This window comes from Plectropomus leopardus, chromosome 21 (assembly GCF_026936395.1).
Source record: "Plectropomus leopardus strain MGB_pleo_1.0 chromosome 21, ASM2693639v1, whole genome shotgun sequence".
NCBI lineage: Eukaryota > Metazoa > Chordata > Actinopteri > Perciformes > Serranidae > Plectropomus > Plectropomus leopardus.
The window spans coordinates 829,994-852,819 of NC_142196.1; the positions used below are offsets into that span (position 1 = coordinate 829,994).

Sequence of the window (22,826 nt, forward strand, 5' to 3'; positions counted from 1 at the left end):
CCTCAATAACCATCCATAGCATAATAAAAAAAATTGGTTTGCATATTAACAACAGAAACAATACCATCATGCCTGATCATTTTTGTATGTTTGTTTGTTTTCTGTTCTGGCTTGTCCATTAATCCATTGCCTACCCCTGTTTTCGTTATTGTTTTTGTACTGCCCTTTTGCACTCAATAAAAAAAGAGTAGAAAAGAGACTGCCTTGTAATTGGTACGGAAGCATATTGCTGCCACTCTAAAATAAAAAAATATGGATCAGTTTCACATAGTTTCACACAGTTTCATAATTTATACTGGCATAGACAGTGACAATGATATTTTGATGATTATATTGACAACAGTATATACCACGTTTTACTCCAGTTTAAAAGTCTCTCCCAGTCACAGAGATGAGGAAACTCAAAGACGTTTGTTTTACTCCAATTCCCCACTTCACACACCACGTGTCACCTGTGTGTGTGTAGGAGCCACTGAGCATATATATTTTGTATTATTATAAAGATTAGTTTGATGAGTAAAGAGTACATTATTTTGACCCCTGTATGGTAGTAATAACCTGTCGTCTACGACAGGTTCCATAGTTTCTGATGTACAATAGCGTGACTTCAGCCTCGCCAAGCTGCAGCATGTTTCATGCTTTTTGTCTTCACACATACAGCGTCGTTGCAACGTTGCTGCTGCGTCACTGCCCATGGATATTAGTACTGTATTTTAATATTTATAAGCACAAATTCCTCTCATTTATGAAGTCATACAAGCTCCTGCCGACAACACAGTCCTGTAAATGTTTCAAAATCAAATGCCTTGTATCAGGAACTGATGGGATTCTGTCCACAGAGGGCTGTCTATCATGTTTTGGTAACCTTGTTCTGTTCTCACCAAAGAAATACTTTACTGAGATCTCTGAAAATTGCAACCAAGCCAGATAGCACATGACTGTTTTCAGCCAATGTTAGCTTTAGTGCAGCCACATTAACTACCACGTTAGTTTATCGAGATAGCAGCTGGTGTGACCATCATACATTCAGTATGAAATTTCTCCTGCCTGCCTCAATTGAGCATAGCATTAGTTTACGCAGGCCACCATGTCAAGCGCTGCTACTGTTGATATCAGCTGATATCATGCAAGCCTCATCAGGTGATGGCCAGCTGATTCACCTCTAAGCATCTGATATGCTAACTCACTCGCTCCGCCTTGTTTAAGCTGCTATAGCCTGCCTGCTCTATCCTGTTCCCCCTGCATGCCGCTTTGCACCCTCCTCCTCCCCGTCTCCTCCTTTGTGCATTCTGACTTGATCAATTACATTGTTGTCATTGATGCCTGCTCTGTTGTGAGTTTTGTTCTTTTTTTTTTTTTTTTTTGCTGCTGCTGCTCTCCCTGCCTCAGGCCTTCCTTGTATGCACAGGAAGGGTAGGAACGTGTGCTGTTCCTGTTTAACGCTTTCCACGTAAGCACGTGGAAGGACAGGGGGTCCCCAGAACAGAGCCATACCGCCAAATACTAACTGCAATAAGCTAAATTTAAAAGCCGCTAAGAAGTGTTCTTGACTAAGTAGTCCTGACTGAAATGAACACGTCATTGGAATGTGATTGCTCAGCACTGGTACCTTAACATAGTTGCTCTGGCAGGTTCCACTGCTGTCTGGAATCTGGAAGTCACTGCTGAAGCTCATCTCCAGGTGGTTCCCCTCATGGGCAATGATCTGCCAGGAACACTCCACATTAGCTGGGAAGTTCTGGGGATAGTTTGGAGACTTGATTGTTCCTGAATCAGCATGGATCACCCCTCCACAGCCTGGTCAGAAAAAATAATGTGAGTGCACAGTGCATGTATAAATGATCATACGAACAATATGAGCCAAAGATCAAAAACGCTCAGTATGTTTCCATGCACAGTTATATGCATGTTTTTTGATTTAGCACATGCCGTGTTGATAACTTCATCTTAATATCCTTTGGGATGATAAAGTTAAAGTTGAGTTAAGTTGAGTTGTTGTTTTTCCTGACTTTCTCCTCGAATTTATATTTGACATCTGGGTCAAAACCTGGTGCAGGGACTGTGGAGCATGTGCAGAACGTCTAGGCCAAACATACAAATGAGTAAATTGACCACCAACCGCAATATCTAGGTGTGTTAGTCCAACTTCGAGAAATTTGACTTAGGTCGAACAGGTTTACATGTATTTTAAAAGTCCAGTTTTAGTCGGGCTAACACAATAATTCGACTTTTTCATCTTTTAAACATACTGACTGATACAGGCGGACTTAATGAGCTTCCATTCACAGGTTTGTTGGTCTCATAGGTAGCATAATTTCCCTGGTAATAAAAAAGGGAGTGGGCTAATTTCAGAACAGAGTTTGTGAAGGCCTACATCTAACTGTGAATTAAATAGATTTCCTTCCAAAAAATGCAATGTAATTAATCAAGGGGATAATAACAACTGACATTGTCAAGAGGGAATTGGGCTGTCACTGCAAAATTAGGAGTGGTGTGTCAAGGGGTGTTAATTATTGTACTAATTTTGCAAGCATTGATAGAGGAAAACATGACTGCTGCTGGTCTGTTTATTCACCTGTATGATGAATGGATCTGCACTTTTATCTAGTCAACAGACCACTCAAAACACTTTCACACTTGGAGTCACATTCACCCATTCACACACACTCATACTTTGGTGGCCGAGGCTACCATACAAGGTGCCAAGGTGGTGAGTGCATGGCACAGGCTTGATGTGTGAGTTGGGAGCAATTTGGAATTCAGTATCTTGCCCATGGATACTTTGACATGTTAACTGGAAGAGCCGGGCATTGAACCGCCAACCTTCTGATTAGTGAATGACCTTCTCTACCTGAGTCTTTTGTTATTTTACTACACACAGTCACACAAAGGAAATGTATGCACATGCAGTAGTTCCGCAGTTGTCAGAATGAATGGGCAAACCAACAGTTCAGTGGTTCAGTATCCAGGTGGTGAGCAGCTCAGTACAAAACATGTGCAGCATGTTCATTTAGATAAACCCACCTGAGGAATCAGCAGACCAGGAGGCCACAAAGCCTCCTCTGGAAACACTGTGGTCAGCCAGGAAGACCACAGCAAGCTTGTTAGATCCCGACCGGATGGTTCCTGGGGAGGTGGTCCCACAAAACTGGCCAATCACAGGGGAGCCAGGTGATCCTCCGTTGAAAATGGTGACAGAGTCCCAGCCACACTGGGAGTGGGGCTCCAGGTTGAAGTAGCTGAAGGTTAGCTGCAGTAAAACAATGGAGTGGAACCAATGAGTTTTTACACGGTAAATGGATACTGAGCAGTAGGTCCTAGGGTCAAACACACCTCAGCAACACATTCTCCCAACTTGTTAAATACCCCTCCAGCGTCAGTTATGGTGGACACTCAGGGACAGCGTTTATATATATATATATATATATATATATATATATATATATATATATATATATATATATATATATATATATATATATATATATATACACACACACACACACACCCACACGTATGTATGTCGTGTAAACTTCTGGGTTAATTCCTTGAGTTTGGGAAGATTGGTTAAAACACAGCATCCATTTTGCACCAGGCAGTGCTGCAGACTTACCCTGATAGTGTGGCCCTCTGGGGCTTCTAGCAGCCAAGCACAGCGGCTGGGGCTGGGGTAAATGTTGGGGTAGTTAGGACTGGCTAATACCCCTCCTTCACCTGTCTGCCAGCCTCCACACTCTGCAAACACACAATGATCCATGTCAGGACTGTAATGGTCACATTAGACCTGCTGAAGTAGACAGACAATAAAGCCATACTGTAGACCCTGTGCTTGTCTTACCAGAGAACGAGTACTTGGCCTTGAAGCCCAGGTCTCCCTGAGAGGCGTCAGTCTGGAAATGGACCCAAAGCTCGGGGGTAAAGACCACAATGGGAATTCTAGGGGTGGTCTGCCCACAGAACTTGGCCAACAGCTCTCCATCTGAGTCACCTGAGTGAGGGGGGGGAAACGTTTAACAAATAAAAACATAAGGATAGATACAATCCATCCATCTCATTCCTACACTTGCCTTCCTATGCTCAGGGGTGACTGGCTTCATGCCATCAATCATATAAAAACCTAGGTTAAGGACAACAGTTAAAAAAAATATTAAAAAAAAAACAAAAAACAATTTTGTCTCCTGTGGAGTTCTTAACTATCAGCACAGCCAGGAGAAATTCTCAAAGTTTTTCACTCCTTGTCCTAAAAGGTAAGACAAAAAATGTGTCACTCTAAGAATTATTATATTAACAGCTATGAGTAATTTCCTACTCTGTGAATCTTGGGCATTTAACAAATAATTAGATTTTGACTTCTATGGTGAAAAGTCCACACATAGAGAAATTACCACATATTCAATTTTATTTTACAAAATGTAAATAACGTGGGCTTAAAACATAATGAAAAACATAGTGCACAAATTAAGTGCAATTAGTTAAAACCAGGGGTGTTTCTAGGATTTGAGGACATTAGGGGCCTAGCCTGGACCTCTGTAGAAAAAAAAAGTTAAAAATGTTAAAAGAAAACATGTCATTGGTTTGGAAGGCATGTTTTCTTAGTTACTGTTCTCAAAAACAAAACAAACATACAAAAAACAACATCTTTTTCAACATTAGGAGACCGCACATCAGAATAAACAGTCTGGGCTAGAAATTTACTGTACTTTCAAATAAAGTGTGTTTTTCACTTGAGATGGTTACAAGTCCACATGTGCTTTGTGGACTTGGAGAAGGCATGCTACCGTGTCCCCGGGGAGTCCTGTGGGGGGTATTCCGGAAATATGGGGTATTGGACCCACTGATACGGGCTGTCCATTCCCTGTATGACCGGTGCCAGAGCTTGGTCCGCATTACCGGCAGTAAATCAGGCTCATTTCCGGTGAGGGTTGGACTCCGCCAGGGCTGCCCTTTGTCACCGATTCTGTTCATAACTTTTATGGACAGAATTTCTAGGCACAGCCAGGGTGTTGAGGGGTTCCGGTATGGTGACCTCAGTATTGGGTCACTGAGGTGGCTTGGGCATCTAATTAGGATGCCTCCCAGACGACCTCCCTGGGGAGGTGTTCAGGGCATGTCCCACCGGTAGGAGACCCTGCAGAAGACCCAGGACACACTGGAGAGACTATGTCTCTCAGCTGGCCTGGGATCGCCTTCGGATCCTCCGGGAAGAGCTGGATGAAGTGGTCGGGGAGAGGGAAGTCTGAGCTTCCCTGCTTAGGCTGCTGCCCCCACGACCCAATTCCGGATAAGTGGAAGAAAATGGATGGATGGAAGGATGGATGGTTACAAGTCACTTGTGGTTAATTCAGACCCACTTTTGGACTACGACCCACCAGAGTGGAAGCACTGCTTCAAAGGTCTCAGGTGTGTCTACAGACTTTATGTTCTGGGCAGCATAAATGTGCAGAAAACTTCATGGCAAAACTTTAGATTTTGATATTGCCTGTAAACACATGCAAATTTATCAGGACGGTTGAGCTAAACTAAAGGTTCAAGGGTTACTGAATCTTTGTTCTGTGGGGATTAACAATCTGCATAATAAGTAAATGATTAACATAAAGGATCTGTCCACTCATCACTTGTAACCCAAGCTGAGCTTTTCACACTCTGATGATTGCCAAGAGGCTGGTAAGTGAACTCCCAGCATCAAACCCCCTCTCTGAGGACTATGGCTAACACTGAAAGCAATGCAGTAACACTTCTCTTGTAGTCAATGATTCTAACAACCTGTCAGAATGTGAAATGTATTTGCAGTGATGTTGTGTGGCACTAACCTAAGCGAAACTGGAGATAGTCAGACTCGCAGGTTGGGTGGTTCTGCAGGTGCAGGTCTTCTATCAGCACCACAATAGAGGAATTGACGTGCTGCGGGTTCTGGATCAGCCACTCACAGTTGAGGTTGCTGCTGTAGTTTGACATGAGGTACCCGGGGGAGGTGAAGTTCCCGCCCGCTGGGTTGTTCAGGACACCGCCACACTCTGTCAAAAGGCATCATCAATGTAGAAATGTTCTCTGTGCACACAAGATGACCATTAGATTCATGACACATTGCACTGGCAGATTTTGTTCTTTCCACCACGTTAGGGAATTTTAATCTTCTAAATTGATAGCCATGTGCATGCTATTAGCATACTGCCACGCCCTGAATTTCAGAAGAAAATATTGATGAATCCCAGATTCATGCATAAAACAGTTTAAACACAGATCTGTGCCTTGACAGTGTTTGTGAGTGAGCGCCAGTAAGAGGCACAGACACACTCACAACATGTAGACACCACAGATAAAGGTGGCAAGGTTGGCAACAGATTGTATTTAGACTGAAAAAACGTTGACACTGATTTTCCCTCAATATGGGAACACAAAGCATCATGAGACTTAAACACACAAAAGTCAAGGTACGAGTCTTTTTTTTTAAGATCTGGACACAATTTTAGCTGAAAACACTAAAACTAACTAACCCTATCAAAAGAGTGTGAAAAAGTAACACTTTGACATTATGTCCAAGATGCCTATGTATTGTACAGCAGTGATATCCACTGCTGAGCAGCCAGGAATGGGGCATCCCTTCTGTAATAATACATCCTGGCCTGAGAGGTGACAGTGAGCCATTATAGAGTGTGCTGCAGGAGAGGATGAAGAAGTTGAGCTGGCCGGAGCAAAGACTCGATGGATGCAGCGCAGAAGTGACAGTCTCTGTTAATTAGAAACAACGATGGCAGAAGCTTCAGAAAAGCACCTTTATCTCTGTCACAAGCAGCTCCCGGAAAGAAGCAACATTCCCCAGCAAAGAAAAGAAACGATGTAGGAAGAAGCAAAAGTTGAGTAAATATTGTTGTAGCTTTCCAATGCTGGAGACAGCTGTAAAAACATGTGGTTTGATGCTGAATTTGTAATGTTTCTTTAGACTGGTAAGTCACATCTAATGTTGACTATTTACTGAAACATATCTAATGACAACACAGACTGTAGGCTTACAGTTCAAGATTAACTTTTCAGATGATGATGATGTGACTGTTTTCTTGTTACTGTGGCATTGCTAAAGCTGAGCTAAGTTATAAAGTAAACTATACACAAATATGAAGATTATAAGACAGCAGCGTGATTTTGAGCGAATTGACTGAATTACAAATAGATAATTTAAAGAGTGAAATACCCTTTCCTGTTATTCTGAGTTTAAGTAACAGAAAGACAGGGAAGAGGTTAATACATCACATACCAATCCCAAAGACTTCTTAAATAGTGACTTCATTGAGGTCATGGTCAAGAAAGGCAAGGAATTGTGAGAACTAGCAACATTAAAGAGGAACTAACCCCCTCACTTTTGGCTTGAGTGCCTCCTCCCTGGAGAGTGACAAAGTCTCACAAATGGGTGGGGCTGGGAGGGAGAAAAATACTCCAGTCACCTAGTTGTGCCATCTCTCAATCCACAGCACATCCCTGACACCCCCACACCCACACACAAAGTATTCAGTTGGTGAGAGGGTGGTGACAGGGCGGTGACAGGTGATTCGGTTGGTGATGAAAGCAGCTTCTGCTACCAGGATTAGCTGATTGCAATAGCAGGTTTCAATCTTTAGAGGACAGTCACTAATACTTTTACTTTTGATACTTTTTCATTTTAATACTTTCACTCAAATGTTGGACCTGTCTCTATCCACAATGTTACTAAATACACACAAATATTGCTTTTAATTAAGTTGCATGTTGTGTAAGGTATCTCACCTGCAGGCTCTTCAGAGGAGTAAGTTGCTGTGAAGCCCCCATTGGACACAGAAGCATCAGTGACAAACACCACAGTCATGGTGTTGCCAGAGGAGCGTACCTGTGTGCCGGTTGGTACTGTACCACAGAATTTCTGCAGGCGAGGGGCATCGACTGCCACGCCATTAAGGATCTACAACACACAGAGGTTTTCAGGGAGACATGGCGGCACAGGGCCTGAAGCAAGGTAACAGCATTCTCAGGATGAGGTCTTTAGTGTTCTGAGTGTGGGCTCATACAAATACAATCATACAGAAGCATGAGTTGCATTTATAAGTTTAACAGCAATTACAAACAGCCACAATAAAGTAAGACACCATCTAACCATGTTCACAGTTTGCCTTTCGAGGTTAGAGATCTGCTGTTGACTTCTCTGACACCACTCGACACATGTCAGGTGAAGGGAATATATTTGGGGTGTGACAAGCATGAAATAAACCCCTGCAAAAAAACACTACTTCTACAAAAGAAATCATGTTCTTACAACTACTCTGTGGTTAACATGCCAAACTGGAAAAAATAAAGGGATGAAACTATCTGCAAAAAAGAACTCACCTCTACATAGTCAAATACACAGGAAGTGCCGGAATCTTCCAGCCGCAGGTCATTGATGGTGAGTGTGACCCGGCGGCCCGGTGACATCACCAACTCCCAACGACACAGCCGGCTGTGTGGGTACAGGTTGGGGTAATTGGGGGAGGAGATGGTTCCTGAGGGGGTGTTCAGCTCTCCTCCACAGACTGCCGCAGGAGGAGAGGAAAAGTCAAACAAAGAGAGATTTTCAACAGGAGAAATAACATTTTATGTGAAAATTATTTATTTATGTCTGCCAGCATAAATCAGTTATACAAAAAATTATGTATGAAGAGCAATGTATGTATGTAGAACCAATAGGGGTGCAAAATTCTGGGAATTTTCAAAGTTGGAAACTTTCCATGGGAATTAACAGGAATTTATGGGAATAACCAGGAATAAACCTAGAATTTACAAAATTGAAGGTTGGCCTTTAACAGGAATTTTAAATATATTTGGAGAAAATATATTTTAGCATAATCTTGACTAAAACAACCAGATTTCATGTAAGTACACTTTATATTTATCCTATTCCTCAATCTCATGCACATTGCACACTGCTACATGCCCCCTACATGCACTGTGCATTCCTCCATCACATGCACAGATGATTTCTAGAACCCTGGACTATTGAGGCCACATCTTTGAGCCCAGAGCACAAGACTATTGCGGTCACACATTTGACCCCATGGACTACAAAGAGTGAAGTAAGTTTTGATGATATTATGGGGTTAATATATTTGATGTACAGTATTGATGTTTAACTTGCAAATATCACATGAAAATGTATTCATACAGTAAATAGCAAGCTGATAAGTTAGATGCTAAATGTAAGCTATAGCTAGCACCATTTCATTGACCATTTAAGATATCATGATGCTAGCTACCTCAAATGTGATGCTGCTTTTTCTGTACATCCATTGTAAAATATTTTGAAGACCATCCTGGTTGTTTGGCTAGGCTAACTATTTATATATCTGTTAATGCCATTGCATTAGTATTTTTACAAGCTGGTATCTTATTCTACAGAAAAATGCCACATGCGCCATCCAATGTGTGGAGGCATTTCACACAAGCTAATGTTCAAGGAAGGTCTTTGTATATGTGTAAACATTGTGAAAAGACATATGTGAAGAATGCCACAAAAATGCAGCAGCATATTTCAAAGTGCAACAAATTTCCTCAAGGCTCAAAAATGTGGCCTTAAAAGTCCAGGGTTCTAGGAATCATCTGTGCATGTGATGGAGGAAAGTACTGCGCATGTAGGGGGCGTGGCCTCAATACCCCTGCAGTAAGCAGTGTGCTATGTGAATGTGAGTGAGGAGAAGCATAGATATTCTATTCTCGAGTCTACTTGCATAAAATCTGGTTGTTTTAGTCAAGATTATGTTAAAATATATTTTCCCCAACTATATTTAAAATCCCTGTTAAGGGTCAGCCTTTTTTAATTTCCAGGTTTATTCCTGTTTATTCCCATAATGTTACGGATTTGTGCACCGTGAGCTAGAGGTGGACCCAAGACCAAAACACAGACAGGGTTTGAAAAAACAATCAAAAGGGTTTTAATGAGAGTGAATGGTGGAGGAAGGGAATGGAGGTTAGGGGAAGGGATCCGGGGAAGGGATCCAGGGATTGTGAAGGCAGAGGAGGCTGGTGAGGCTAGAGGTTATGGTGAGGCTGGTTAGTTGAAGGGCGATGGAGATCTGAGGAGGTGAGGGAGGCGAGTGAATGAGCACGAAGGTGATAGGGGCTAGGTGGCGAGGCGCTGGAGCTCAGAGAAGGTAGGCACACGGGTAAGGTGGAACAACAATCTGGCGCCGAACAGGAGTGAAGCTGAGGTATTTATTTATGCTGCAGAGGGGTGATTGCTGATGAGGAGCAGGTGAGGAAGTGTGCAGTGAGCTCCAGCACCACTGTCATGTTAAATACTAGTATTAAAGTCAACAGAACTGTAAAGATATTGTAGCGATCCTGGGGTCGCTGTTATGCTGCTCTATTCTGCATGCCGCAAGGCATGCTGGGTTATTGTTCTGGGGTTATGTTATGGGCTTATTTGAGTTAATCTGTTCTATGTTGTTAATGTAATTTACTAGTTTTGTTCCGTTCTGCCTGTCTTGTTCATTATTAGTTATATGTGTGGGGGAACCGTGAGTGGGGCGGGTTTTGGCCGCCATGGCCTCAGGTCCCCGGCCTGCGGGGTGTTGTTGAAGATTTCCTGCTTGTGAGCCTTTTCAAAATAAAAGCCCTCGCAGATGAGAGAAGTTCTCTGTCTTAATTCCTGTTTAAAGTCACTGCTCGCCACAATATCATATTTTATGAATAAGCTAAAAGTGTTGTTAGCTTTGGTTAGCCACTGTGCATGTGAGGAGGGTTCCCTCTGCAGAGGAAGGCCTCATCTGTAGTTTCCCCTCAAGGTGTGGTCTGGCAAACCAATGGCATTCTGACTGCAATGTGCTCTGTGTACATTTACAGCTGCATTAACATGTCAGTCAGTAAGTTCCCATGCACATATAAGTGAAGCTATGGTTATAGCTCCATCAGGTCACTTAACTGGACAACTGTCTGTGTCCCAGTATACAAGAGAATCCATTTATGTATGGAGGTATGTCCGACTCCACCACTGTAGGTGGCGATATGCCCCCTTTCAGCTAGTTGCTATTAAACCTTCTTCCAGTTGACCTATTACATTACTTACAAAACAAGTCAGCAATCAGCAAACAGGTTGCATGTCAAACTGTGAAAATATGGTTAACTTTTTGGTAATCTTATTTTGTTTTCATCGCTTCTTCTTCTTATGTTTTTCCCGGCTTTCTTCTATAAATGTATGCTGTTCAACTTTGGGTCAAAGCCTGGTGCGTGGACCTGGGAGCATGTGCAGAATGCCTAGGCCAGTTCAGGTTCCAGTTGAGACATATACATGACAGAGTAAATTAACCCCCAACTGTTTTTATCTAGGCCTGCAGCAGGACTAACATGTTTATATGTATTTTAGGTCCAGTTTTAATCAAACTAACACAATAATTAGACTTTTTCTGACATCGTATAAACATACAGAGTGTTCACATGTTAATACCAAGTTCTGATTTCCCAGATGGTGTGAGTTATAACTGTTCACTTAAAAATAAGTGAAATGGGAACTCCGAAAAAATTCTGACCTGGAGTAATGTTCAAGTGATGTTCAGGGAGCTACACTACATTACAGAAGTTAAAAGCTGCTATGATCATATATAGTCAAACTTCATAGGAGCTGCGTTTTTTTTAAATTTTAAAAAATGAATCATTGTTCCTTAACTGTTGAAACTCATGCATCCATTCATTCATTTCCATTTGCTTATCTGGCACCAGGTCACGGGAGGCAGCAGGCTGAGCAAAGTACTCCAGACCTCCCTCTCCTCAGAAACCCTTGCCAGCTCCCCCTGGGGGGAGCCAGGCCAGATGAGATATATAATCCCTCCCACATGTTTTGGGTCTGCCCTGAGGCATTCTAGCAGTTGGACATGCCCACAACACTTCTAACAGGAGGCACCCAGGAAGCATCCTGATCAGATGCCTGAACCACCTCAACTGACCTCTTTCGACATGAGGGAGCCACGGCTCTACTCCAAGCTCCCTCTGGATGTCTGAGTTCCTGACCCTATCTCTAAGGCTGAGCCCAGACACCCTCCACAGAAAACTCATTTCAACCATTGGTATCATTTGTTTGGTCACCACCCTAAATTCATGACCCTACGTAACCATTGGCCTCTTAGAAGTTCTGGCAAACTGTTGGGAAAGCAGGGCTAGTCTCAGGCTGTGTTCAGCAGGGGAGGATAGCTGCTGACCTAGACTGTGGATATTGTTGAGCAATGGAAAGAAAACATTTTCTTATTTAGATTGCTGTAGGAGATGTTGATGTATCAAAGAATGTGGATGGTTTTTAAAATTGAACTAACCCTCACTGAGAGATGGTAATGAGTTTCAGCGGAAACATGAGCTCTCTGTTACCACCATCTCTGTTGGTAATATCCTGCATATGTAAATATCATGTGAATGTCATGTAGCCTGTGATGGTGCAACAAACAATCCCTTGCCAATCATCTTGAAAATGAGCCTACCTTCAGTGCTGGCTTCAAACGTCAGACTGAAGCCAGCTGCATTGCCGCTGGTGTCACTGACAAACCTGATGTAGGCAAAACTGTCAGAGGTGTCCATTGGGGCTGGAAGGTTACTGCCGCAGTGTCGGCCCAGGAGGCGCCCTGCGACCACAGGACAACACAGAAAATATATCTGATCATGGCTCTTTGACTTGTATGACAAAGGGAAGTGAACCCCGGTGGCTCACTACATCCGTGTAGTGTTTTTCTCTGGATCATGTTTACTCACCATAAACAGCTAATGCATCAATCAACACTGATACAAGCAAGCTAACAACACACACAGATTTGTAATTGAAACATTCTCAACTTTTGCAGATGTGTTATTGTAAATCAACTGAAAAACTGCTTATTTTTTAACTAATTCTATAACCTGGTGATGGCTCTGAAGACACAGACAGGGGACCTGAAAGGATCCTGATGTTTCCTTACCTGAGGCATTGTACTCTCTGACCTCTACATAGTCAGCGGAGCATGCACCAGAGGACTGCAGGTTGAAGGCTCCATAGCTGAGGGTCAGGTAGTGCCCTGTGGGCCCCTCCAGGTACCACTCACAGTTGGAACTGTCGGGATAGTTGGATCCTGGGAAGCCGGGGCTGCGGATGGTGCCACTCTGACCTATGTAGGTTCCTCCACATGTTGCTGTGAGGGAATACGGATATTAAATGAGAGTAGGGCCAATTGCTGATACTACAGTAAGTCATTTTTTACTGCATTTTTATCCAGGCTGTCTCCACAAACTGTTAATTTTTCTATGATAGGTATTACACCCAAATTTGTACATATTCCAAGTATTTTAAAAGGCTGTGATCATATGATCAATGCTTTGATGGGAGTAAACACAGACGAAGTCCAGAGCATGGAGTCCTTGTATGGAGGTGTCCTCAACATGTTTCTTCTCCCACACTTTACTTACCTGAACCTAACCTCCATAAGTTTGCAGTAATTATGTAACTGTACATTAAGGACATGATGTCATTTGTGAGTTGCTAATTCATAGGATATCGAGTGCATTTTCATAGGATATCATACGAGCAGTTCTGTGAGCATATGTTGCTCTATCACAATGTTCAGAATTTATTGGTAGTGGTTGCAAAACATAAACTTCTACTGTGTATCAAAAAAACTACGAGCCTATTCTCCAAAGTTTTAAATACAAATGTCAAAAACTCTTGCAGTGCTTTCAGTGTTAGATCCCTACGCCAAAAGCCATCTTTTGCATCCATTTGAAATATCCCTAGATTACATCAGCTGAGAATGCGGCCAGACAGAACCGGTGGACGATTAGATGGCACTTGCTGTGGCAGCTCGATACTCCGCTGGATGGCATCAGGTTGACACACTGGAGCGCAAGGGACTCTATACAGCAGGTGGGAGTGGTGGTGGACATATCTAACAAACCCTATGGGATCATGTGGGAGTCTAGTTTTCACTCCCCATCTGAATGTGTTATTTTTTTCTCTACAGCTTACCATATGCCTTTTTTCCCTAAATCCTACCATCTGTACCCTGGTTTCCTAATCCTAAGGATGTGCTTTTTTGACATCCCAGCATCAGTAGCAGCATCCTGGAATGCCAACAGCAGATGCAGAAGGATACCTAAAGAATAATATGTAGACACAAAAGTCCACTAACAAAGCAGCAATATGTGACAACTTCAGATGAGAATGTGTTGGAACTACAGTGGCTGATGCAAAAGGGCAAAAACATGAACATCCCTATCTAGAACCAGTGTTTGGTTTGTCTGTTCTGGGCTTCTGTAGGAATAACATGGCAGATTCTGAGGACCCACTATGCATGTAGATAAAAACTTCTTAATCTAAGGTAACAAAAACACAACAACTTGTTTTCTGGTGATGATAAACAAATGAAAACTTGGTTATAAATATTATAAGCCATTTCTACTGTTTCTCCTGTGTTAGATTTGAAAAGTTTCCTCTTTTGAGAAAGAAAGAAATGGTGGGCGCTCACACTGGGTGCTCTGAGAATTGAGTGGCTTGAAGTGTATGTGTTTTTGTACTTCTACAGATTATACATTGTAATTGTTTGGTCCTAGTCAACTAAATCACAATTAGAACAGATTCAAAACTATAAATTGCCTCAAATTTGAAAAAATATCCCTGTAGGTATTCTTGAGATATTAAGTTAACAAGAATGGGCCGGATGAACAGATCGGGCCACGGCTATCTAATGTAAGAGGGCATAAAAACGTGTGTGGTTTTCCTACCTATGGAGTACTTTGCCTTGAAGCCTTTGTGCGTGACGCTGGTGTCAGTGCGGAACCTGAGTAGCATGGAGGAGCCCGTTGAATGTTGGGTAGATGGTCGGGTGTTGCCACAGAGGCGGGCAATTAAGTCAGCATTGGAAGTTGAGCCATCACGCACCTCCAAGTAGTCATAGCGACAGCTGAGGAATGCAGGAATAAATCTCTGAAAACATGTCTTGTAGAGGTCATGATTCCCAAAGTGTTACTTCAAGATGACGGAATGTGAAAAAAAAAAAAATAAAAATCACTATGACCATTGTTTGTTAACTTCTTAATAACAGATTGCCTTCATGAAAGTTCTGGTTTAAGAGCTTCCTCCAACAATGCCTGGCAAGAACTTTCAATGTGTCACATGAATTACGTTGCAGTTTATTTGCTGGAACACAAGTTGGGCTAATATCCAAATGATGACTGTTGTCATTTTAAGGTTGACCAGTACAAATGAATTTCACTGCATCTATCACTAAATCATGGCATGGAACACTTCAGTTTTCAAATACTGTACACAAACAACCAACGACACTAAACATACATTTAAGTATTTTGCTGATATAAAGATGGCCCTCACGTAAAAATTGTCTGTTTCAGCAGTAGAGAGACACAAATACTTTTCGGTGCTACATGACCATAGAAAACAGAGAAAAATCATGTTTTTGCGTAAGAGGTGGAAAACCTACACGTAACAGAATGCAATGCGCCTGCTGGTGACGTTATATGGAACGGTCTATATAAAACAACTGTGGCCATCTGGAACGCATATAATGGTTATATGGTAATCTAAAACATGTTTCTGAAAACACTGGAGGCGAGACATAGACAACTCTGTAACAGAATCTTGGTTTGTATTTGATCAACATTGCTTAATTTAACTTTTTGATCTCTGTTTTTTTTACCACTATTGTTTGGCTGGACCGCAGAATGCGGGCAGCCAGAGAGATGGGGTTGTCCATGAATGAGTGAGTGAGTGATAGAGTTGGCACCATTGTTCAGTGTGACTGAGGATGCAACATTGCTGTTTCCCCATTGGCCGTTGTTCCTTCAAATGTAATGGGCGCAGAAACGGTGGACATGCAGACAGATGCTGACGGTCCTGTATTACTGTAGTTATTCCTTATTCTCTGTAAGCAGTGTAACATGGCAGTGTGGTGGAAATAGCAAGATAGACAGCCAACTAGTTATCCACGGTCATTGTGCCAGTTTTGGAGGGAGGAGAGATAGGATCACCTCATCAGTTTGTTTGAGGAACAGCCATTTCCGTAAAACAGGTGCCCCACAGTTATTTTAATTTATTAACTCATATGTGTTACATTGTCAGAATGATTGGTGCTGCCGTTTTAAAGACAAGAAGAAAATCGGGAAACTGAAGAGAATATGTCACAGTGTTGGACCAGGTGCCGCTGCCAAGACAGAATTCTCCGTTTGTTAATCAGCAGTGATAAGACAATTCACAAACTCTTGGTATCAGCAAAGCTTTTTTGTGTTAGTTTCAGGCTCAGTCAGACTTTGGATGAAAGTAGGCTATTTAGAGTGCATTACTCTGTGTCTCATCCAGCCGCTGGCACTGAGCTGTTATTATTATTATCAGGCGCAGGCGCAGTAATTTGGGTGCCTGAGGCCTTATTTTGCCTGATTTTCAACCTTTCTCTTAACTTAATATGAGATGTCCCTTAAATATCACTTTCGTGTACTCAGAGTTGGTAAATAAGTTCCTGAGGGAAAAGGGTTGGGAACCACTGTACACGGCCCAGCCATTTTCAAGGTTTAAACCTAGTCTTGTTACTATTCAGGTAGCAGTTTGGAGTCAACATCCCATTCACAAACTCTCGCCAAACGGGGCATTAAAATACATTCATGAAAACTTTTTAGGTGAGAAATAGACAGTGCAGCAACATAATCTTGATTTATGTTTGATCAGCACCGCCTAGTTTTACTGTTCGTTAGGATTTCAGTCGTAAATGTAAATGTAATAAGCAAAGCACACGCTGAGGAGGGAGGAGCAGGTGTACCTGGTTGTGGGCTCAATGTAGAATTCATCCTCAAAGTCAATCTGGACAGCTTCTCCATTGGGCACAGTGATGACCCAGATGCAGTCGATGTTCTGGGGGTAGTTCTGAGGATAGTTTGGTGAAGTGATATACCCTGGAGGATCATTATCATTCAGCTCGATGAAGCTTCCACATGCTGCAGGAACACACAGATCATAACTATATTCATTTGATTCCGTAACCTCGGGTGCCTGATAGCAAATATATCAATTCATGAAGGCAATTAAATTACAACAGTGTATTTATTCAACCAGCAGAATTTTTGTGTATAATTTTAGTTTCACAGAGGTAGACAAATGAAAGTTCATTATAAAATTATACACAGCTTTCTCTTCCCACTGAAACCCTACCCTCCAAACCCCCCCTCTAGCCCATTGCGCCAGTAAATACATAGAGACAGATTGTTATAGATTCTACTATGACAGAGACACCAGAAACAAGTTTTACCCTGACTGTGAGCTTCAAAGGTCAGCTTGAAGCCGCTGGCCTCATTGCTGGCATCAGATATGAAGCGGATGAAGAGGTGGTTGTCAGTAGTCTGGAGGACAGATGGTGGACTTGAACCACAGAGACGAGCCCCCAGTGGTGGAGATGAACCATCGGGACCATTCCTGAGCTGTGGAGACAGCAGACAGTAAACAATGACCGGCTGATGAAATAAAGACGCAGTTGAGCATTAATGGTGGATCCAGAGAGAGGTCAAACCTAGATATGAGAGCACCACTGCAAGTTGCTTATATGTGGCATTCTTGTTCTCACTGTATTAGTGATTGACACTCTGCTTTGTTGATTTTATAAATAGGCCAATTTATCTTCGCTAATAATGTGTTGGATTTATGTTAATGTGCCCTGTCAGACATATGACACTTTTTGAAGAATAAATAAATTAAACTAATCAACCCATCAAACTCACTGTTTGAAGTAAGTCTGAGGACCCTGATTGGTTGTTAACCCTTTGAAACCTATATGAGCATCAGTTTTCTTGTGCTGCATTTAGAAACCTTTCATAAGTATTAAACCCTTGTTGAAGCTCCAAAGTTTTAGAGGCTACCTTGTGTTAGTTTCTGTTGTAGAAGCACTTTGGATGGGATTATTTTAAATGACAGAATACAACTTGTACAATACAAGAACCCTCTGTGTTATGATCTATAAATGCCTGCCTTCAAGTGATGATGTGCATACTGTATGTGGCCGCATGACCGCCATGGGACTTTAGGAACTCTCCTCAACACACATTATTCTACCTAAACTATTCTTATGTGACGTCAGTGCATGCCAATGAGCTGAAGACACCTGTAGGGTATTCCAGAAAGCAGGTTATGTAAACACTGAGTATGTTAACCCTGAGATGAGGGAAACTCGTGTTATCCATTCCAGAAAGAGGGTCAAACTCTGAGTCAATCACCATGGTAACTGACTCTGTGAACACAACCTGCTCGCTGGCAGGTTTTCTAGAAGAAACACTGAGTTTCTACCTTGTCCGTATTTTTGCAATTTGATCGATATCGAAGCAGAATATGCAGTGCCTTACGTCGGGAGAGGATTTTCAGACCTTGATTGGATGTGCTCTCATTCCTCAATGTATATTTGTTATAATGGAACAGTTTTTCATTACACTCAATCATTCATCTTAAAAACATTCTTTGGCTGTACATATCCTATCTCACACACCGCCTTTCTGTTGGCTGAGTAAAACTCAAATGTTAGTTTTTTTACAATTAGTATTTTATTGAATATTTACACAAGACCAGGGTTTTAGTCTACAAATCAATGACTCCAGTATGGATAAAATAAATAAAAAATAAAATATAAAATATTTAATTAATATATTAAAAACAATAAAATATAACACAACTCCAATAATAAATTTAATTTAAAAAGCATCCAAAAAGCTAAAATATAACACATCATAATAATTCTCAGTCCCATGAAGAAAGTTAACATTGTGTCTATGATGTGTGCTTTATATCAATATCCATCCATCCATCGTCTTCCGCTTATCTGGAGTCAGGTTGTGGGGGCAGCAGCCTAAACAGGGAAACCCAGACTTCCCCTCTCCCCGGCCACTTTGTCCAGCTCTTCACCTACTCAGAGTTGACTGAAATAATTCAGATCAGCTGTTCTGGAAGCGAATTCCCATCTTCCCATCTCAGAGTAAATCAACTCAGAGTTCAGGGTAAGACTCAGAGTTTGATGAACCTCCTTTCTAGAATACCCCCTTGGTCCTCCCAGCAGTCTTTAGAGCTGATGAGGGCTCTGGGTTGATGGCTCTGACTCAGTTAGAGTGGATATGTGACCTGGATGATAATGCTTCTTCAAACATATGCATGTCTTCATGGTATTCACAGAGAAGGGTGTTATGGGTAACCACAGGTTGTAGAGGGTCACAGAGGAGAAAAGTGTACACCTCCCAAACTCTGTGTTGTAGGGACCTGCACATCAAGCAGGTTGTTTGATATATTGTAAGTTAGGAGGTAAGTTAGTGTTGTTATAAAAGACTAATTTGTAAGTAAGGATAATTTGTTTTATCTTTAGAATTCCCAAGGACCTCTGACACAAGGTTCATATGTGTCTAAAGAAAACAGAAACAATACCTGAAAGTGAACAACAGAAAATCTCATACTGAAGCTAACTAACTTGTCACTGGCAGTCATTTGGATGACTTTGCACTTTTCCTAAACAAACTGATTTTGTGACCTGTATGCTGTTTACCTCCAGGTAGTCTCCTGTGGTGCATCCTCCATAGCCTTGAATCTGAAAGGGGCTCTGGAAGGTGACGGAAACCTTAAAGCCGGACGTCACCATCACATGCCAGCTACAGTCCAGACCGGGCAGGTAGTTCTGGGGGTAGCGAGGACTGCTGAGCACACCCCTGTCCACATGCAGGAGGCCACCACAACCTTCAAAGAACAAATATTAGGATTGCTATCATGAACATGATCATCAGTGGTGCGGAGTGTGACAGGAAATATGTGGTCAGCGAAAGAGATAAGACACAGGGAAAAAGGTTTAAGGAAATAAATAAATCTTGGATCATAAAAAAATTTCTCCAGTGAAATGAGAGTGAAGCTGTGTCTTAAATAACTCTGTTTACTGTAGAGTTCAATGTATTTGCTGTACACGACTTTCTGTTAACAGTTCAACTCTGCAACGTGTTGTATCAACTTAGAACTTAAAACTCCACCTCTCAGTGATGATTCTGACATGTCTGATCATGAGCTAATGGAGCCTAACGGGAATGTTTAGAGCCGGCCTGTGTGCTTACTTTCCCTCTGCAGCGTGCATCCAAACTCAGTGGTGTAATGTAACAAAGTATCATTACCTCAGTACAGTGCATAGGTATTTTTGGGAGTATCTGCACTTAACTCAAGTTTTCATATTTCTTTCAGCTTTTACCTTTACCCCACTACATTTCTCCTTAGCACTTACTGACCTAAAATGAAACAGGGAGGGATGGAGGTAGGGACAGATGGACGAATGAAGAAATGGGAGGGAAGGAAAAGCAGGATTTTGTTTTTGAAATCTTTTTAGTTGTAAGAATGGCCTTGTTTTTCTTCAAGTCTATTATCAGCCTATTCTCATTCTGAACTAATAGATAGTGCTGCTTTGACAGTGCTGGTGGCTTAAGGTGGCAATGCCAAACATCACCTTTTGCGTCTACATGAAATGCTGCTGGACGGCATCAGGTTGAAACGCTCCCAGTAACGATGTAATATAAGAAATGCGAGGGTGGTTGGTTTGGGTGGTTCATTTGTGAGTCTGATGTTCGCACAGTCTGAATGTGATATTTTTTTCTACACCTTACCATTAACTTATTTCCCCTAATTCTAACCATCCGTGCTAGCATGTGCCTTTGTTGACGTCCCGTATTGATTGTTATGTGCTGTTATTGCCTAAACATAACCATATGCAGTATCATACCACCACATACATTTGTTGACATCATGACAGCCATCCCAGAATGTAAACTGCAGATGCAGAAGGATACCTGGAGCATAATATGTAGACACCAAGGTCCACTGCAAAGCAGCAACATGTATTGTACATGTAACATGCAACTTGGGATGAGAATATTTTTGGCCTTTTGCCTTTATTGGGAACAGGACAGAGGACAGAGCAGAGAGGATGACATGCAGCAAAGGGCCGAGGCTGCAATCAAACCTGCAGCCGGTGCAGCGAGGACGTAGCCTCTGTACATGGAGCACCCACTCAACCAACTGAGCTACTGGGCCCCCCCACAGGCTCTATTTTTAAGGTGGTGTATGTTACCAAGAAATACACTTCATAATCTTCACAATTCTGACTGCTCGCTTTTGTATTACCAGCATTTACTTGTACTTTTACTTTCAATACTTAAGAATGACATCAAATCACTTTTGATACTTAAGTACAATAGATATCAGATTTTTTAAGACTTTCACTCAGGTAACATTTTAATAGGTGACTCTAACTTCTACCAAAATCATTGTCTAGTAACATCTGAATATTTACTCAAGTGTGGCTTTCAGGTTCTTCATCCAGCTCTGTACACCCTGCATCATCTTTGGCACTATTCAGCTTCTAGAGGGCACACACTTCACACATCTGTACATTACTTTGATGGATGACCCCTGAACCCTGTTGTTTATCTGACTTATTTTAAGTTTTATGTTTATAAATTCAAGTCTTGTCACCATCCTTATCATTTTTGATTCTTTCTCCCAGTGTGACAAACAAACAATTTAGTCAGCTGTATTTTACACATTTTTATCACTTGGGGAAAATTAAGTCTAGAGACTGATTAAAATGTTTTATGTGTGCAAGTCTCAATCACTATCACTTTATGACTTTCTAAGTCGTGATCTCATCTGCAGCTCGTCCAGAGTGTAGCAGCCTCCTCAGTGACAGCACAGTCCTCTCACTTCTAACACTCATCACTCTTTGTGTGCATGCACAACAGTCCGTCTCCTCTGACTCATAGTTGAACCAAAGCAATGGCATGGACTGTGTCAAAGTCTACACAAACACACACACACACACACACACACACACACACACACACACACACACACACACACACACACACACTGAAAGCAGCTCCTGCCTTTGACAGATGTTTCCTGGCCTGTCTGAAATTTTTATTAGAATACTGACAGTGATAACAGTTTGGTTCTGCTGTGATACCTCTGGAGTACGAGGCGTTAAAACCTCGGCCGCTGATGCTGCTGTCTGAGGAGAAGTGGATGTACATGGAGTCTCCTGTTGAGTGGAGAGAAGCTGGAGGATCTCGACCACACACATTGGCCAACACCGGGGAGAGACTGCTTGCACCTGAAAACACACACACACACACACACACACACACACACACACACACACACACGATACATGACACAATAAATAATTCTAATAATATGTCAAACTATTGTGATATCCTGTCTTTTGGTCCCTTCTATGACTCCAAAAAACACCTGATCCTACACTTTCCATAAGGCTATAACTCTTTGTGTGTAACAAAGCCCATACAGTTTTAAATTTAATGTCTCCAAACCCAAGATAATTTCAACTGCTTCATCAGGATTACTGTATCAGGTCTTAAGAGCCACAGAAGAGTCACACAGGTGTTTTCACATGCTGAGTTTGATGTGTAAAGTTGCAATGTTAACCCTCTGGTATCCCGCCCAGAGAGGCCCTTCCTAACCACCGAAAGCGCGGATAAGGGGTATTATCGCACAAAAAAATCTCATACAATTTTTTTTTGTTACTTGAATTAAATTTTTTGTATTTCATCAACTTGAGCCGTAAACAAAAACACCAAATATTTAATAATTGCCATATTTTTTTAACCCTTTCAATGCCATGTTTGTAATGTAAACAAACCACATTTTTTGATGCAAAAAACACAAAAAGTGATTTTTTTTTAGTAAACTACATAAAAAGCGGATTACTTTTTTTTTTATTTTTTATTTTAGCAGCCTGGCATATGTCAATTATTAACAGCAACATTGGTTAATATGCATCATTATTATTATT

At 41.7% G+C, this 22,826-nt stretch overlaps 1 protein-coding gene across 1 annotated transcript in view; it reads right to left on the minus strand.

Annotated features, from left to right (window-relative positions):
* The window catches only part of cubn (cubilin (intrinsic factor-cobalamin receptor)), a 117,976-nt gene that overhangs the window by 18,043 nt on the left and 77,107 nt on the right, over nt 1-22,826 (minus strand). The window contains exons 41-54 of the mRNA XM_042510417.2: nt 21,978-22,124; nt 19,527-19,714; nt 17,262-17,430; nt 16,776-16,950; nt 14,731-14,909; nt 12,936-13,145; nt 12,465-12,605; nt 8,353-8,537; nt 7,759-7,930; nt 5,811-6,014; nt 3,839-3,988; nt 3,614-3,735; nt 3,025-3,250; nt 1,610-1,797 (exon numbers count right to left, since the gene is read on the minus strand). Coding sequence (XP_042366351.2) covers nt 1,610-1,797; nt 3,025-3,250; nt 3,614-3,735; nt 3,839-3,988; nt 5,811-6,014; nt 7,759-7,930; nt 8,353-8,537; nt 12,465-12,605; nt 12,936-13,145; nt 14,731-14,909; nt 16,776-16,950; nt 17,262-17,430; nt 19,527-19,714; nt 21,978-22,124 — 2,456 coding nt within the window. The remainder of the gene's footprint in view (nt 1-1,609; nt 1,798-3,024; nt 3,251-3,613; nt 3,736-3,838; nt 3,989-5,810; nt 6,015-7,758; nt 7,931-8,352; nt 8,538-12,464; nt 12,606-12,935; nt 13,146-14,730; nt 14,910-16,775; nt 16,951-17,261; nt 17,431-19,526; nt 19,715-21,977; nt 22,125-22,826) is intronic.